The sequence below is a fragment of the Pituophis catenifer genome, unplaced genomic scaffold, assembly GCF_029215685.1.
Source record: "Pituophis catenifer annectens isolate HBS135680 unplaced genomic scaffold, rPitCat1.0.hap2 SCAF_1, whole genome shotgun sequence".
Classification (NCBI taxonomy): domain Eukaryota; kingdom Metazoa; phylum Chordata; class Lepidosauria; order Squamata; family Colubridae; genus Pituophis; species Pituophis catenifer.
Window position 1 is genome coordinate 192,963,920 of NW_027256881.1, and position 16,979 is coordinate 192,980,898.

General features: G+C 34.3%; 1 protein-coding gene across 2 annotated transcripts in view; it reads left to right on the top strand.

The window, feature by feature from the left end:
* TTN (titin) overlaps positions 1 to 16,979 on the top strand; it is a 319,867-nt gene that overhangs the window by 137,435 nt on the left and 165,453 nt on the right. For both annotated transcript variants that reach the window (XM_070957152.1, XM_070957229.1), the window contains 28 exons: positions 41 to 178; positions 1,836 to 1,901; positions 2,580 to 2,663; positions 2,934 to 2,999; positions 3,277 to 3,357; positions 3,826 to 3,906; positions 5,129 to 5,215; positions 5,467 to 5,541; positions 6,707 to 6,790; positions 6,944 to 7,288; positions 8,470 to 8,553; positions 9,387 to 9,464; positions 9,686 to 9,760; positions 10,280 to 10,336; positions 10,947 to 11,039; positions 11,396 to 11,470; positions 12,645 to 12,710; positions 13,274 to 13,339; positions 13,508 to 13,582; positions 13,787 to 13,861; positions 14,032 to 14,109; positions 14,509 to 14,583; positions 14,974 to 15,048; positions 15,219 to 15,317; positions 15,503 to 15,568; positions 15,981 to 16,058; positions 16,244 to 16,312; positions 16,712 to 16,786. In XM_070957152.1, the coding sequence (XP_070813253.1) occupies positions 41 to 178; positions 1,836 to 1,901; positions 2,580 to 2,663; positions 2,934 to 2,999; positions 3,277 to 3,357; positions 3,826 to 3,906; positions 5,129 to 5,215; positions 5,467 to 5,541; positions 6,707 to 6,790; positions 6,944 to 7,288; positions 8,470 to 8,553; positions 9,387 to 9,464; positions 9,686 to 9,760; positions 10,280 to 10,336; positions 10,947 to 11,039; positions 11,396 to 11,470; positions 12,645 to 12,710; positions 13,274 to 13,339; positions 13,508 to 13,582; positions 13,787 to 13,861; positions 14,032 to 14,109; positions 14,509 to 14,583; positions 14,974 to 15,048; positions 15,219 to 15,317; positions 15,503 to 15,568; positions 15,981 to 16,058; positions 16,244 to 16,312; positions 16,712 to 16,786 (2,466 nt within the window). The remainder of the gene's footprint in view (positions 1 to 40; positions 179 to 1,835; positions 1,902 to 2,579; positions 2,664 to 2,933; positions 3,000 to 3,276; positions 3,358 to 3,825; positions 3,907 to 5,128; positions 5,216 to 5,466; positions 5,542 to 6,706; positions 6,791 to 6,943; positions 7,289 to 8,469; positions 8,554 to 9,386; positions 9,465 to 9,685; positions 9,761 to 10,279; positions 10,337 to 10,946; positions 11,040 to 11,395; positions 11,471 to 12,644; positions 12,711 to 13,273; positions 13,340 to 13,507; positions 13,583 to 13,786; positions 13,862 to 14,031; positions 14,110 to 14,508; positions 14,584 to 14,973; positions 15,049 to 15,218; positions 15,318 to 15,502; positions 15,569 to 15,980; positions 16,059 to 16,243; positions 16,313 to 16,711; positions 16,787 to 16,979) is intronic.

Below are 16,979 nucleotides of genomic sequence, written 5' to 3' on the forward strand. Positions count from 1 at the left end.
TTCCATAATAATATTAAACTCATCATTTAAATCTTCACAGTGGAGAAATGGGAAGAAGAAGTAGAAGAAGAAGTAGAGGAAGAAGAAGAAGTGGAAGAAGAAGAAGAACTCCCCATTTCTTCTTACAGGGAAGAAGAAGTCTCTTACAAGGAAGAGGAGGAAATTTCAGAAGTAACAGGTATTCTACTATTTAAAAAGCAAAATAATTGTCATATTTCCAGCAGTAGCATAACTGCTATTACAACATTTATGCCATCTTTAAATTAAATCCATTCACTAATCAAATTAATCAAATCCACTAATGTTTGTGTCAGTCAAGCGAATAGTTTGATTACAAAGAGAACTTTAAACAATGTGTTTAAGAATATCTGCATCTTCTTCCTTATTTTGATCTGGATGGATTTTTGATGTAAGGATCACATCAGCTTCTAAAGCATTCTTAAAGTCTGTTTAAAAGATATTGTTGTCTTGAATCTTGCTTTCCTCATATGGATACATACATATGTAAAGCAATGCATTTGTAGAGCAGCCTTGATGCTTCAAATTCTACATGCTCATCTGATTCCAAATGGTGTAGTTATTGCCTTTAGTACATCTCTATATAATAAGACTTCCTTCCTTTATGTAGTCATTCTGTTTTGCTATACATACAGATATCAGGAGATGGTAATAGTGTCCTGCACCACTTGTATGCTAATTCATAGCAACATTTCATCTGAAAGGGCTTTTATTATTCTTAAATAAATGTAATATGGAAATATAGTATTATATATAAATGTCTTCCTTTTAGTAATGTAAGACAAAGAACAGGGAAATCTTTGCAAATACAATTCATCAAATACAACAGAAGGAGACTTCAGTTCCTCTGTTCCATTTGCCCTCCTTTGGCATGTCTCCTGGCTATTCATGTTCTTATCTTTTTTATTTATTTATTTATTTATATGCCGCTCTTCTCCGGAGACTCAGGGCGGCTTACAATGCGTTAAGCAATAGTCTTCATACTTTTGTATATGTATACAAAGTCAACTTATTGCCCCCACAATCCGGGTCCTCATTTTACCTACCTTAGAAAGGATGGAAGGCTGAGTCAACCTTGAGCCTGGTGAGATTTGAACTTGCAGTAATTGCAGGCAGCTGATGTTAATAACAGTGCTTTAGTCTGCTGCTCCACCAGGGCTCATCTTGAGGGTATAACATACATTCAGGTGATTTCTTCAAGTCTGAGGTCCTACCATTTCTTATTTATGCTCCATGTTCATAGCCTTTCTAACCCAACCATAACAACCAGGGTGTATTTCTTACTCTTTCACTACATTCACTTATTTCAAAGAGGCAAGATATATTAAATATAATACAGCATTATTATTGTTGTTGCTGTTGCTGCTGCTGATGTTTTAAGTTAGTGAATCTTATAAGTAAGGGATTTGGTAAAGAATTAACCCATGAATGCATGTATATGCAATATAAGACATTCTGAGACACCTTTCTGAATCTTAATCTTGGTTAGCGAATGACGTCTAGGATATGGACGCTTATTTAACATGTCAGAGTCTGAACTGGCCCAATGTGTGTGAACACACCCTCATACAGTATACATAAATGCACATGACTCATAAATAATGGATTCTTAATTCTGCAAGATCTAAATATATGTGGCATTTATTTCTTTGAGTTGTCAATGCCCTACTGGAGAATACATTTGCAGGCATGAAAAAACATAACATACAGTCCAGTGAATGAAGCAAATTTGTAACTCTTATTCATTTTCCCTTTTGCTAATTGTAAAATTCCAACTATTTGACTGTACATTCTAAGCAATACTTTTACATTGACAGAGGAGACCTACTATGCTGAGGAGGAAGTGCATATTACTGTTCCCGAAGAAGTGCCACCGGTTAAAGGTATCTCATTAACTTCTTAACATATAAAGGTAGCTTAACTGACATGTTTCTTTTTTTGTCTCTCTCTCTCTGTGTTCTTTGTTATAGTATAGTCCTTTTAGCAAGGTGATTCTTTTTTGAGTAGCAACTACTTACTTTCAAATTTTAGAAGTAGAATATCTTTGGCAATTTTGACTTAGAACCAGCATTTCCTCCTAGTTGTAGTCTAAGCAAAGTTTTACTCAACTGGCACATCAGGATGAAACAATCTTTTACCGCCTTCCCCTAGTAGTATGTCAGTGCTGTTTGGAAGAGTTCCTGAACAGATTTAGCAGACATGGGAATATGCAGGGATGTTAGCAGTCTGTATCAACAGTGGAACTGCTCTACTGGATAAGAAGCTGGCCTTGAACAGAAGGACCTACTTCTTATGCAGATGGTTGTAACTGGAACCTGCCCAGTGTCTTGTATTAATTTCATATAATACCTCACTTTCTTTTTCTTTCTTTCTTTTTTTTTTTTTTTTTTTTTTTTTGCTGCTGCTGCCATGGAATAGTACATTCATGTATCAATGAATTAATTTGAACCCTCGATTTATGTTTTGTGTCAAGGATTTCCTCCCTTTCTTTCCATATAACTTAAAGAGGCAGTTGGAAGTACTTAGAAAGTGTTGCTTAAATCTAAATATTTTTTCTAAAGTGCCAGAGGTCCGGAAGAGACCTGAACCACCAAAGAAAGAACCAGTTGCTCCTCCCAAGAAAGTGGAAGCCCCTCCAGCAAGAGGTATAAATATTTATTGCTTCTTTTTATTCAACCAAATGAGATTCAGCAAATCTAACATGTATTGTGGGAAGAAAAGGTGGGAAGAGAAAGAAAGATGTTTAAATTTACACTAATTTCTTTTTCATGGACTATGAAAACTACATGTTCCAATGTAATCTAACCTCATATATCTTCAAGGAAATCTGTGTGTCCTTAGTTCTCAGAATATATTCAACTTAAAAATGTATTGTGTTGAAATCACTCCAACATTGTAAAATGTTTATTTTTCAGTGCCCAAGAAAGTCCCTCCTGAAGAGAAAATTCCACCTAAAGTTAAAGAACCTCCACCACCCAAAGGTAAATAAACCAAACAAGCAAGGAATTATCAGGGATGTGTTTTGTTTATCTCTTGTGGTATATTGTTTTATGAATAGTATCTTCATTGTCACCCTATTTTGGTCCTTCTTTAGTCTTCTCCCTGTAATGTTGACAAACCCTCAGCCTCACCGCTTGTCTAATTCCTTTTGTAAATTTTAAAAATTAATATTGATTACTAAAGGCGACTATTTCACTTTAAAATATTTATGTATACTTGAAATACATGCAATTGACCTATCTTCATTATTTTTTAAAGTGACAGAAATCCGCAAGAAAAAAGTGGTTACTGAAGAAAAAATATCTGTCTCTAAAAAGGAAGAAGCTCCACCAAAGAAAGGTACATCAAGTTTTAAATTCTATAGCATGCATCTATATCTTAATTTTGAATGGCAGCTAAATGATGGCAATACAAGGTTGATAAATTGCTGAGGAGAAATTAATAAATAAAGCGCAAAGAACCTATCGGTTTCATTTCTCAAACAACCACCACTTAGAGAAAAAAACAACAAACTACTTTTAAAACTTAGGGAGCTTTCAAAAGCACTTTGTGATATAACTAATAGAAGGAGGACTTTTTATACAAAGAAAGTAGGGAAGCAAAATATCTTAGTAGGCTTGCCTAAGTAGGCAGTATTGTTCCTCTAACTATGTTGAATAGACCTGGTTTCCTATTTGATGTTCAGTCTTGGTTACCTTCATATTTTTAATCATGTTTGTAATTAATAACAGTGTATTTTTGTAACTTTGACCGAGTCTTATCACATATAATTCAAATCAACTTTAAAAAATATGTTTTAAATGCCAGTTGTGCCAAAGAAAGTTGTCCCAGAAGAGGAAGTCCGTGTTCCAAAACCTAAGAAAGAGGTAGCGCCACCACCACCTAAAGGTATAATACTTGTTTGATTCTGTAGAAAGTTTTTTTATATCAATCAGGTAATTACAGAAGTTGGGAGCTAGCTGCTTCCAAGAAAGATACATTCCAACTTGCCTAACATTTGCAAAAATGGTTTGCTCTCAACAAACAAAGAATATTAGGTTAATTTGTATATAAATAAATTTCAGTTCCCGATTTTGTATTATATATCTGTTTTACTTTTTATGACTGTAGTTTTAATAAGTAAACTAATCAAATTTGTTAATTTGTAAGGAGAAACTATACATTATAGATATTACATTTCAAAGCAGTTGATCCAAGAGTAAAGGGCCATTTATTTGTAGATCGATTTTGTCATTCAAATGAAATAAAAATAGTTAAATTATAAGACTAGATATTTCCCACAAAAGGCCCCTATATTAAGGTTTTAGCATTATGGAAGTCATATGACTTGACATAAGTTAACTGATTAGCTAACATTCAGGATGATAGTACAAATTAACTTTAACAGTTATTATTAGATGTCAGCTAGTTCTAATCAACAGAATGAATGGATTTGATAACTAAGGTGGGAACATTGTTTCCAGATATATTGGTTTCCACTTCCATAATTCCTAGCCAGAGCAGCCAATAAAAGTTGAAATTAACATATCTGTAGGACACTAAATTGTACTGTAAAGACTACTGAACTCTTCGTTGCATTTTGGATTTCCTTTTTGTTATTATAGAAATAATGTATTTTAGCAGTCTTCTTAAGTATCATTAGCTTTGTTTGTGTCTCTTATGTTCTTGCCTTTGTTGAAAAGTGTTGTCTGGATCAACATCTTGCAATTATTTGCTATTGATATAAGTTTTTGCAGGGAGTTATCTGTTTTCCTTTTGGTATGCTTTATTATGATTAATAAATACTATTTCTACTACTAAATCAGTATTGTAAAAAAAAACAGCTTCATCTTAAGATAATTTTAAAACCAAATCATTGTTCTGTGTTCTGTAAGTGATATAGGTGTAATATGGAGTTTTTAGTATCTGTTCAGTGTAAATCTGTTAAATACTATGTTATTGGGCTGATGACATTTTCAGAAGAATTGTCAATTGTCTTGTTTAGCAATTTGGTCATTGTCTGGACGTTTTTGTCCATTATTCCATTTATATCATTACTAGCATCAATAATTTATAGAGAAGAGCATAAGTTCATGGCATGGTTTTCTTATTACTTTCTTTCAACTGCCAGAAGTGCCAGAAGTTCCAAAGCATCTTGTATCAGAAGAAAAAGTATCTATGGTTATCCCCAAAAGAAAAGTAGCTCCACCAGAAAAAGGTATATGATCTTCATACAAAACAAAAATTCATACATATAAGAAGACATTTCTTATGAATTCTCAAATAAAAAAAATAGCTTTCTTCTAAAATCCTATGAGGAGAATGGGCAAGGCCTATTTTTCTGTCTTTCTGTTTAATTTCTAAAAGGAAGTCTCAAATAGTTCCAACCGTCTCACTGGAATTCTTATTGCTTTAAATGATACTTCTTGTGTGGTATTCTAAAGTGAAATACTATGTCTTTAATAACAGCCATAGAAGAGCACTGGGGTTATGCAGAGGAAGTCTCTGTTTCTCTTCATACAGAGGAGGAAGTTTCATATGCAGGTATGATATTAATGAGGAAAAGCATAGGGGCCAGAAACTTAGCAACTGAATGATAATTTGTCACTGCCATTTAATATATGTTAAGAAAATGAATATTTATCATTTATTTATAAAAATATTATCTCTGAGAGAACGAAGCCTCCCAGTCTGTTGCTATCTCCAATAGAAATCTTACGGATATATAATTGTGGTACGAAATTTACCACATAACATTTTAATAAAAATTTATTAAATTTTTAAATATAATGAATCAGCGAGGGTTCTGATTCTTAATAGTAAGGAAGATTTAATGGCCTAAAGAATAAATAATCGTATTTGATAGCTTGATTTTTCTTCTTTGAATACAACGGTTAACAATCTAATACAGAGGTTAACAATCTAAGAAGATAAATTTTGCACAGCATTAAAAAAAATTGGCTTTTTTTCTTTTCAATTTTTTTATTTGGATAACTGCTTGAGTTGTTCTATTTCCTATACTGAAAGCTCCATCTAAGTAAAATGACTTGGAATAGGAAAAATATTATGGAAGCAGCATTTAGGAAGCTTATAGAAAAGGCCAACAGATATTCAAAAGTTTCAGCACAGATTTAACAACTAGGCGGTAGTTGTTTTGGCAAGGTGGAAAGTTTAGAAATAATAAAGAATAGATAGATGATAGATAGATAGATAGATAGATAGATAGATAGATAGATAGATAGATAGTCTTCTGAATGGGCTGAAAAGTTTGTTTGTTTTTTATTAATCTTGGATACTCTCTGGAAAAATTGTGTAGAGAAATCGTCTCTACCGATTATCAAAACAAATCTTTGACTTATCTTCAGTGCTATTCATCGACAAAACAGTGGCAAATCAGAAGTGGAAAAATATTTAAAAGTCTTTGGCTGTAACTGACAAAAATTCTTGATGATGAAATTTGAAAAATGCATACTTTTTTAAAAAAAATGCATTAACATATCAAACATAAAATTTCACATCTCCTTTTAATCCAGGAGCAAGCACTGTTCAAGAAATAATGTAAATAAAAGAGATGAAACTACAGTAAAGTCAAATATCTTCTTTAATCAAATATGTGTATATTTTCTATGGCAACAGAAATATATGTTGCTGTCTTGCTGTTCTTAAAGCTTTTTCAGCTCTTATATGTTAATGTACTATATCTTTAAAGTTCCTGAAGAGCCTGAGAGAGCTATCAGAAAAGAAAAAATGCCTATATCAATTACTGCAAAAATGAAGAAACCTCCTGCTAAAGGTATATTTAAGATATAAATATGTGTCCTTGGTCTGTTGTGTATTGTCATATGTTATTCTAGCACTTATGATTAGTTGAGTATTCTTTTGATGAATGCTTACCTTGTTGATTGTGTGTATAACTAAAACTCTCAAAAATTCATATTTTTTAAAGTTCCTGAAGTTCGTAAGACTGTTATTAAAAAAGAAGTGGTCCATGTGAAAGTTCCTCAATATGAAGAAGAGGCTCCTGAGTATGAAGAAGAGGAAGAAGTTCCCCAATATGAAGAGGAAGAAGTCCCTAAATATGAAGAAGAGGAACGATATGAGGAGGAAGTGTCGCAATACGAGAAGGAAGTCTCGCGATATGAGGAAGAAGTCTCAAGATATGGGGAGGAAGTCTCACGATACGAAGAGGAAGTAACTCATGAGGAAGAAGAGGTAGAAGTGGTACCTCATTATGAAGAGGTTCCTGAGTATGAAGAAGAGGAAGAAATTCCTCTACCTCCTCCACATAAAGGTAAAAATCAGCTTTTAAAAGCAATGGCAATGGCAATGTATATTTTATGAATTTTCTCTTGTCTCAGATTTTTATATTTATTCAGATTTATCATTAATTTTAAATCAAAATTAATTAAAAATTAAAAATTCATCTTCCTAACTGAAATTTGAAATTCATATATGGTTTTCCGATATAAACTGCAAATAGGAAAGTTTGAACTAGGGAATATTCCAAAAATATTTAACCTGTTTAACTTTAGGTGCTATCTTATTTGTCCAAAATTATTCTACTTATATCCAAACTTCTCCTAGTTGGAAACAGAGCCTACTAAACAAGCCTGCTCTGTCTAAAAATCTTGAAATATATTAGTGCAATTTTATATTTATCTGCCCAAGAAATGGAGATGAGCACATGCCCATTGGACACGACTGACAGGAGAACCTTTCCCTTTAGTTCTTACAGTAGTTCCAGTGAATTCAGTGAATCTCCCAAAATAGAGGGTGCTAGTCAGATCCTTAACATAAAGCCTGAAGACACTTTTGACCCTGTCCAAGCATCATGCTTCACTTGAGTGTAATTTTAAATGTATTTTGAAGTGGTTTTTTGTTTACTGGGAAGATAGCATTCTACAAGGCCTGGTCATCTTATTTATTTCAAAGAATATTTTGGGGCCCTGCATATACCCTAGAAAGTAGCAGAAAGGGCTTTGAATCCATCACTCTGATGGGGGGAGGGAGCAATTTAGAAGTAAACTGAGATAATAGATTCCAAGGAGAAAGAAGGAATCTACTCGTGTGTATTCTGCTTATCAGAGCCATTCAGATACCAGTTAGTGGAATTGTATGGAAAAATTCAGTCCCCCGAAAGCTCTTCAGAAGAGTGGGGACTCTGCTGAACAATATGGCATGAAGTATTATATCAAGGAAGACATAAGAAACTTCTCTGATCTAATGTATGGCTTCACCAGTGTTTGCACTATGTTACCAGGGGCATTACAGAAAGAAACCAAAAAAGTCAAGATAATAATCATTACAGCGTGATTGAAGCCCATCCCCTCCCTCCTTTTTAAATGCATGGTATCTGCGACACATAAAAAGGAGTGAAGCTTTGATTGTACAGCCATAGTTAACATCTTGACTTTGTGGATGGCCACGTCTTCCTCTGAGTCTAAACTTTTAAGTATAATTCTATCTTTAAAGTGCCCGAAGTTCCCAAGAAACTCGTGCCTGAGAAAAAGAAACCTGTGCCTGTTCCTAAGAAAAAGGAAGCTCCTCCAGCCAAAGGTATGTCATATTTTCCTCATCTTTGTTTTCCTTTTCATAAGTTCTTAAGAGCTGTAAAGACATTTGCTAAGTGGATGGAGAATTATTGTAGATCTATTTTTATATGTAGTAGCATCCAATGTAGTTGTATCCTTTTTATTTATTTTTTATTTATGTATTTATCTTCCACCTTTATTACCAGCAGTCCTCGATTTACAACCACAATTGAGCCCAAAATGTCTGTGAGACATTTAAGTGCCCCATTTTACAACTTTTCTTGCCACTATTGTTAAATGAATCACTTCAGTTGATAAGTTAGTAACTTGGTTGTTAAGTGAATCTGGCTTCCCCATTGACTTTGCTTGTGAGAAGGTTGCAAAAGGTGATCACATGACCTCGGGACACATCAACGGTCATAAGTATGAACCAGTTGCCAAGTATCTGAATTTTGATCACATGATCATGGGGATGCCAGAAAGTTCATAACTGTGAAAAGGGTCATAAGTCACTTTTTTCAGTGCTGTTGTAACTTTGAATGGTCACTAAATGAACTGTTGTAAGTCAAGGACTACTAGTATTTTGATAAATAACTTGAGGTGGCAAACATACCATATACTACTTTCCTCTTTCTATTTTCCCCAAAACAATAACCATGTGAGGTGGTTGGGCTGAGAAAGAGAGGGACTGGCCCAAAGTCATCCAGCTGGTTTTCATGCCTAAGGAGGGACTAGAACTCCCAAGTCTCCCGGTTTCTAGACCAGCACCTTACTCACTATACCAAACTGGCCTTGTTTGTGTTGTTTAATGTGCCATAACATATTAGTCCTCAGTCATCTCAAACCTTATCTCTAAAGTGCCTGAAGTGCCAAAGAAACCTGTCCCTGAGGAAAAAGTTCCCGTGCCCAAAAGGAAAGAAGCTCCACCAGCTAAAGGTACATCACTTTGGGATTTAACATGTACAAATTCATGTAACAAACATTGTGTCCTTGTGTGTGTGTATGCTTTTAAATACAATGCGCCGAGAAAGCATCTTCCTGGTCTTTTCAAGTGGTCTTTATGTCTGTCTTTTGGTGGGTTTGAGGCTATTCTTCTCTGCTTTGTGCCAAAATGGAACCCCAAGCTCAAAAGTATTTCTGTATTGTTTCAATCAAAGTGCCCAAGAAACCGGTACCTGAAGAGGAAGTGCGTGTTCCTGTCCCTAAACGAGTAGAAGCACCTCCTGCTAAAGGTATATCATCTTGTGAGGCAGACAGTTCTATAGTTATTCACTTGGTCTATATTAAGCAAATGGCATTCAAGCCAGAACAAGCAGTTTACAACAACAGTTGATAATTTCTGTCAGTCCCGTTTTGTAAATCCCTAAATCTCTTGGGTTCAGCTGCTCCAGTTCTACCATTCCGGTTTTTTTCTTTCACTTTTCCACTTTGCTTTGCTTTCCTTTTATTCTGCTTTGAATAAAATCGATTTGCCAATTAATCTGTGCGGGAAAAGGTGTAGAACTGCCTCCACCTAAAGGTACATGAAAGAGCACTTTTAAATTATACACGCAACTGTTTTTCCCCCATGGAACTTGCAAATATGGGTCAAATATGACTTTCAGTGTGAATTATGATACCCAGGAAGAACAAGTGGATTTGTAATTATAATTCTCTAACCTATAGCAGGGTTTGCCTTTCGCTCTTCTACCTCCTTCTGTTCTTTTTCTTTGTGATATGTTTCAAACATCAAATTTCTTAATATCTTTAAGTGCCTGAGATCCTTGAGGAAGAAGAAATTGAAGCTGAGGTGCCTCTACCAGCTAAAGGTATACCAACTTGTTCTGTAAAGAAGGACTTGATTATCTTGGATATTATTGTTGCATGTTCTTTACATGTGTCATTTTTATGTCTTTGTGTTTGATGACAATTCATTTACAAATTATTTCTTAAAATTTAAGAAAAAACACTTCTTGAAGAAGACATGCCAACAAAATGTAGATCAACCTCATTCACCTTATCAAAAGCTTTTTGAATACCACTGGAATAAATACCAGACTTTATTTTATTTTATTTTATTTTATTTTATTTTATTTTATTTTATTTTATTATTTTATTTTATTTTATTTTATTTTATTATTTTATTTTATTTTATTTTATTTTATTTTATTTTATTTTATTTTATTTTATTTTATTTTATTTTATTTTATTTTATTACATATACTCTCTTCTGTTGGAAAGACACCAGTATTTTTCATAGTACATTCCAGATAATTTTTGTGACCTGATGTTATGCATCTTTACTTAGTCATAAATCCCATTGAGTTCAATGTTCTTGGCTTACACTGCGTTAAAACAGTGATTGTGCCTTACTGTGTTTTTTTCACTGCATCTGTTAATGAGACTTAAGTCTAAATCTGAACAAAAAATGTTTTGAAGTGCCAGAAGTACCTAAGAAAGTTGTACCAGCAAAGAAGATTCCTGAACCTGTTCCCAAAAAAGTGGAGCCACCACCACCACCTGTTGCAAAAGGTACTTTGACTAATATAGAGAAAGAATTATTATGGCAGCAGCATGATTTATTCTTCTGTTACACTAATGAAATGGCTAAGCAGACAACTTCACTGTTTCTTTCCTACCAAATATACTAGAATTATATTAGCTGTACTTCTAAATTGTATAAGAAAAACTCTTATGTGCTTTCTATCTGCAAACATTTTAACCTGATAGAGGTTCCCCTGAATTATTTAACTTCTAAGTCCTTTTTCTGAACCATTTCTGCAAATGCCTGGCTTTTCCAACCATACTTCACTATCTTAGAAAATTCTTCTTGTCATTATTGTCCCATGGAAGCCTCAAATCAAACTCTCCCAACTATTTTTTTTAAGTACCTGAAGTGCCCAAACCTGTTCCAGAAGAGAAAGTGCCTGTTCCCAGAAAGGTGCCACCTCCACCAGCCAAAGGTACATCTAATATTTGAACCTGTGTGAAAATAAATTATCATGGACCATACTTCTTGTTCATGTTCCTCAATTAAGCAAAAAAAAAAAAAAACCACCAATGTTTCAAAGTTTTGTGTTTTCTTGTACATCTGTACATGATGAGTTGCAAAGTAATTCTTAAAACAAGAAAACCATCTCTTTTTAAAGTGCTTGAAGAAATGCCTGTTCCCAAGAAAGTGCCATCTCCAGCAGTTAAAGCAGTGGTGGGTTTTTCCCGGTTTGGTCCGGTTCGGCCAAGCCGGTAGCGGTGACGATATGACGTCACCGAACCGGTTCTCCCCCCTCCCCGCCCTCCCACCCATCCACCCACCCACGTTATTCTTACCTTTTATTTGGTCCCACCCCCAATCTATTGCTGCCTCCTGAGTCCCAGCTGATGACTAGAGGGAAAAAAACTGTTTAAACTCTTGCCGCAGGGCTTCAAAGGGCCGTCCTACAGCTGATCAGTGTTAAAAGCAAACAAATGAGTCGGGTCGTAAGTGCGAGGACTGGTCGTAAGTGCGAGGACCTTCCAGAAATGACTCTGACCAGCTAGCCACGCCCACCTAGTCACATGACCACCAAGCCACACCCACAAAATAAGCCATGCCCACAGAACTGGTAGTAAAAAAAATTAGAACCCACCCCTGAGGTTTTTTTTTATTTTTTTATTTTTGTTTTTGTTTTTTTTTGTTTGTTTTTTTTAATTAGATTTATATGCCGCCCTTCTCCAGAGACTCAGGGCAGCTTACAATGCGTTAAGCAATAGCCTTCATACTTTTGTATATTTTATACAAAGTCAGCTTATTGCCCCCACAAACTGGGTCCTCAATTTACCTACCTTAGAAAGGATGGAAGGCTGAGTCAACCTTGAGCCAGGGAAGATTCGAACATGCAATAATTGCAGACAGCTGAATGTTAATAACAGGCTTTTAGTCTGTTGAGCTATCCAGGCTCCTGTTAAAGGTATATCTAACATTTGAAATGGTGATATCAAAAACATTAACATTAACATTACTTGTCATTCTTATTCTTACGTATTAGACACCAATATTGCTACCGTAGTTCAAAGATTTCTAACATCTTATATGTTTGTCCATGTTGAGTTGAGCTCAAAATCTTTAAGAAAAAAAATTCTTTCTTTCAATTCCTGAAGTTCCCAAACCTGTCCCAGAAGAAGAAGTGCCCATTCCCAAAAAAGTGCCAGCTCCACCAGCCAAAGGTACATCTAATATTTATAACAGTAAGAAAAATAATCAAGATTGATATTCATCTTTGTTCTTAAGTATAGGTAGTCCTCGATTTACAACAGTTCATTTAATGACTGCTCAAAGTTACAATGGCACTGAACAAAGTGACTTATGGCCATTTTTCACACTTATGACCGTTGCAGCATCCCCATGGTCATGTGACCAAAATTCAGATGCTTGGCAACTGGTTCATATTTATGACCATTGCTGTCTCCCAAGGTCATGCGATCCCCTTTTGCAACCGTCTGACCAGCAAAGTCAATGCAGAATCCAGTTTCGTTTCAACAACCATGTTGATAATTTAACAACTGCAGGGATTCATTTAACAACTGTGGCAAGAAAAGTCGTAAAATGGGGCAAAACTCACTTCACAAATGTTTCACTTAGCATCATAAATTTGGGGCTCAATTGTGGTCGTAACTCAAGGACTACCTGTATAATGTAGTTCAAATTTTTGTGATATCTTATATGTTTATTGATGGTGAATTGAACTCAAATTTTAAAAGAAAATCCATCTGTCTTTCAATTTCTGAAGTTCCCAAACCTGTCCCAGAAGAGAAAGTCCCTGTTCCCAAAAAGGTGCCAGCTCCACCAGCTAAAGGTATGCCCAATTAAAACAGTAATGTGGAAAAAAACCATTAACATTAATGTTACTTGTCATCTGTGTTATTAGATGTGAACGTTGGTACTTCAAAGTCTGTGATTTCTTATATGTTTGCACCTGTTGAAAGCAACATCTTTATAAAAATCCTCCATATTATCTTAAAAGTGCCTGAAGTTCCTAAACCTGTCCTGGAAGAGGAAGTACCTGTTCCCAAAAAGGTGCCAGCTCCACCAGCCAAAGGTACATATTATATATAAAATAGCAATACAAAAAAACCATTTACATTGCTATTATTTGTCATCCTTATTCTTAAATGTTAGACACCAATATTGCTAAAGTAATTCAAAGTTTTCTGATATTTTATATCTTTCTGGATTGAGCCGAATAACTTAAAGAAAAAACATCTATCTTTCAATTTTTTAAAAAAACCATCTCTTTTCAAAGTGCCTGAAGTTCCCAAACCAGTTCCAGAAGAAAAAGTACCTGTCCCCAAAAAAGTGCCACCTCCAAAAGCTAAAGGTATGTCTTATCTAAAGAGTAATATGAAGAAACATTAGCATTAATATTACTTGTCATCCATGTTGTTAGACATGAATTGTGGTCGTTCAAAGTTTTGTGATGTCTTATGTGTTTGTACATGATGAGATGAAAATCTTTTTTAAAAATATCCTCCATACTATCTTTAAAAGTGCCTGAAGTTCCCACACCTGTCCCAGAAGAGGAAGTGCCTATTCCCAAAAAAGTTCCAGCACCACCACCTGCCAAAGGTACCTGTAAAATTTGTAACAGTACTAAAAAGTTATAAATGTTGTCATTGCTTGTCACTGATATAGACTATTGTCAGTATTTAAATTTTGTCATATCTTGTTTGTTGTCTATGTTGACACCAAAATCTTTTAAGAATTCTTATTATCTTTAAAACATATAGGATCGCAAATGAATTCCATAAACCAATCTGATTCCTCCTGTAAAGGCAACAACTCGCTGTGTCAAGTGTACATCCTGTCTTTAAAACCTCTTAAAACAAATAAATGTTGACTGTATTTGTCATTAATCTTTGTCAGTCAAGTACATAAAATCCGTATTCGTAGTTTAAACTTCTATTAAGTTTGTTCATGTTGACTTGAGTACATAATACTTAAAAAAAACCCATACTATTTTCAAAGTGCCTAAAGTTCCCAAACCTGTCCCAGAAGAGGAAGTCCCGGTTCCCAAAAAAGTGCCAGCTCCACCAGCCAAAGGTATATCTAATATTTATAACAGCATGAAAAACGCTAATGTTCAATCATATTCTTAAATATTAGTGTTGGAATATATTTTGTTGGAGTATATATTTTATACAACAACTACAGTAATATTCAGCTAGTATATGGCAGAGTTTACAAGTTTGGATCTATAGTATAAACTTTATTTCCTTTTATTCTAAGAAAACTTTTCTGTTTCCTGTTATAATTAAACAGTTAAGCAGTAAAGCACATGGTGACTGTACGCTGTTTGATCTGTAGTGCTATATATAAACAGAATTTCTAACAATTAGACAACATAAACTAATAGTTCAATGTTTCATAGTATCTGCTGGTGACTTGAGACCAATATCATTTTTAAAAATTAAAAACTCTTTTTTTTAAAAGTGCCTGAAGTGCCCAAACCTGTCCCAGAAGAGAAAGTGCCCGTTCCCAAAAAGGTGCCAGCTCCTCCCGCTAAAGGTACAGGTGAAATTTGTAACATTGTGAAAACAAAATTATTTCACAATAATTCTTCTGTTAAGGGTTAAATGCCCTTATTAATGCTTCACATTCTTGAGTTGTCTTCTGCATTTGTCAATAGTAAATTGATAACAAAATCTTAAAATAAGAAAATCTTATATTTTTTAAAGTGCCTGAAGTTCCCATACCAGTCGTAGAAGAAGAAGAAGAAGAAGAAGAAGAAGAAGAAGTGCCCATTCCTAAAAAAGTACCAGCTCCACCAGCCAAAGGTACATCTAACTTTTGAAAAAATAATATGGAAAGAACTTTAATATTGACGTGACTTGTCATCTTTATTCCTGAGCATAAGAAATAAATACTGGTACTTCACAAAGTTTTGTGATGTCTTACATGTTTGTCTATGGTGAGTTGAACTCAAAATCTTACAGACAAAAATCTGTCTTTCAATCCCAAGTTCCCAAACCTGTTCCAGAAGAGAAAATGCCTGTTGCTAAAAAGGTGCCAGCTCCGCCAGCTAAAGGTACATATGAAATGTATAAGTCTATGAAAAATATAAATGTTGACAGTATCTGTGACGTTCTTAAATTTTACGCATTAATATCAGCACGAGATGTTTTGTGTTGTTTTGTCTGTTATCCAAGTTCTGTTCAAAATCTTTTTTTAAAATGCTTTATTTAAATTGTCTGCAATTGCCATCATGTTATATGCAAAAATGTTTCTTTCCTCTTAGAGGTGTTAGGTGCTCTTGCCAAATATTTAATACTTAAAATATCTTGAAAACAAATGAATGTGGGGAGTATATATCATTAATATTTTAAGTTTCAAGCACCTACACTAGTGCTGCAAGCTTTTAGGTCTTCCATATTTGTTTGTGTTGATCTGAAATAAATAAAAAATATTCATTCTAAAAAAAACCCATACTGTCTTTCAAGTCCCTGAAGTTCCCAAAGTAGTGGAGGAAGAAGAAATATTTGAAGTTCCCAAAAAAGTGCCAGCTCCACCAGCCAAAGGTACATCTAACTTTTGAAAAAATAATATGGAAAGAACTTTAATATTGACGTGACTCGTCATCTTTATTCTTGAGCATAAGAAATAAATACTGGCACTTCACAAAGTTTTGTGATGTCTTACATGTTTGTCTATGGTGAGTTGAGCTCAAAATCTTACAGACAAAAATCTGTCTTTCAATCCCAAGTTCCCAAACCTGTCCCAGAAGAGGAAGTGCCTATTCCCAAAAAAGTTCCAGCACCACCACCTGCCAAAGGTACCTGTAAAATTTGTAACAGTACTAAAAAGTTATAAATGTTGTCATTGCTTGTCACTGATATAGACTATTGTCAGTATTTAAATTTTGTCATATCTTGTTTGTTGTCTATGTTGACACCAAAATCTTTTAAGAATTCTTATTATCTTTAAAACATATAGGATCGCAAATGAATTCCATAAACCAATCTGATTCCTCCTGTAAAGGCAACAACTCGCTGTGTCAAGTGTACATCCTGTCTTTAAAACCTCTTAAAACAAATAAATGTTGACTGTATTTGTCATTAATCTTTGTCAGTCAAGTACATAAAATCCGTATTCGTAGTTTAAACTTCTATTAAGTTTGTTCATGTTGACTTGAGTACATAATACTTAAAAAAAACCCATACTATTTTCAAAGTGCCTAAAGTTCCCAAACCTGTCCCAGAAGAGGAAGTCCCGGTTCCCAAAAAAGTGCCAGCTCCACCAGCCAAAGGTATATCTAATATTTATAACAGCATGAAAAACGCTAATGTTCAATCATATTCTTAAATATTAGTGTTGGAATATATTTTGTTGGAGTATATATTTTATACAACAACTACAGTAATATTCAGCTAGTATATGGCAGAGTTTACAAGTTTGGATCTATAGTATAAACTTTATTTCCTTTTATTCTAAGAAAACTT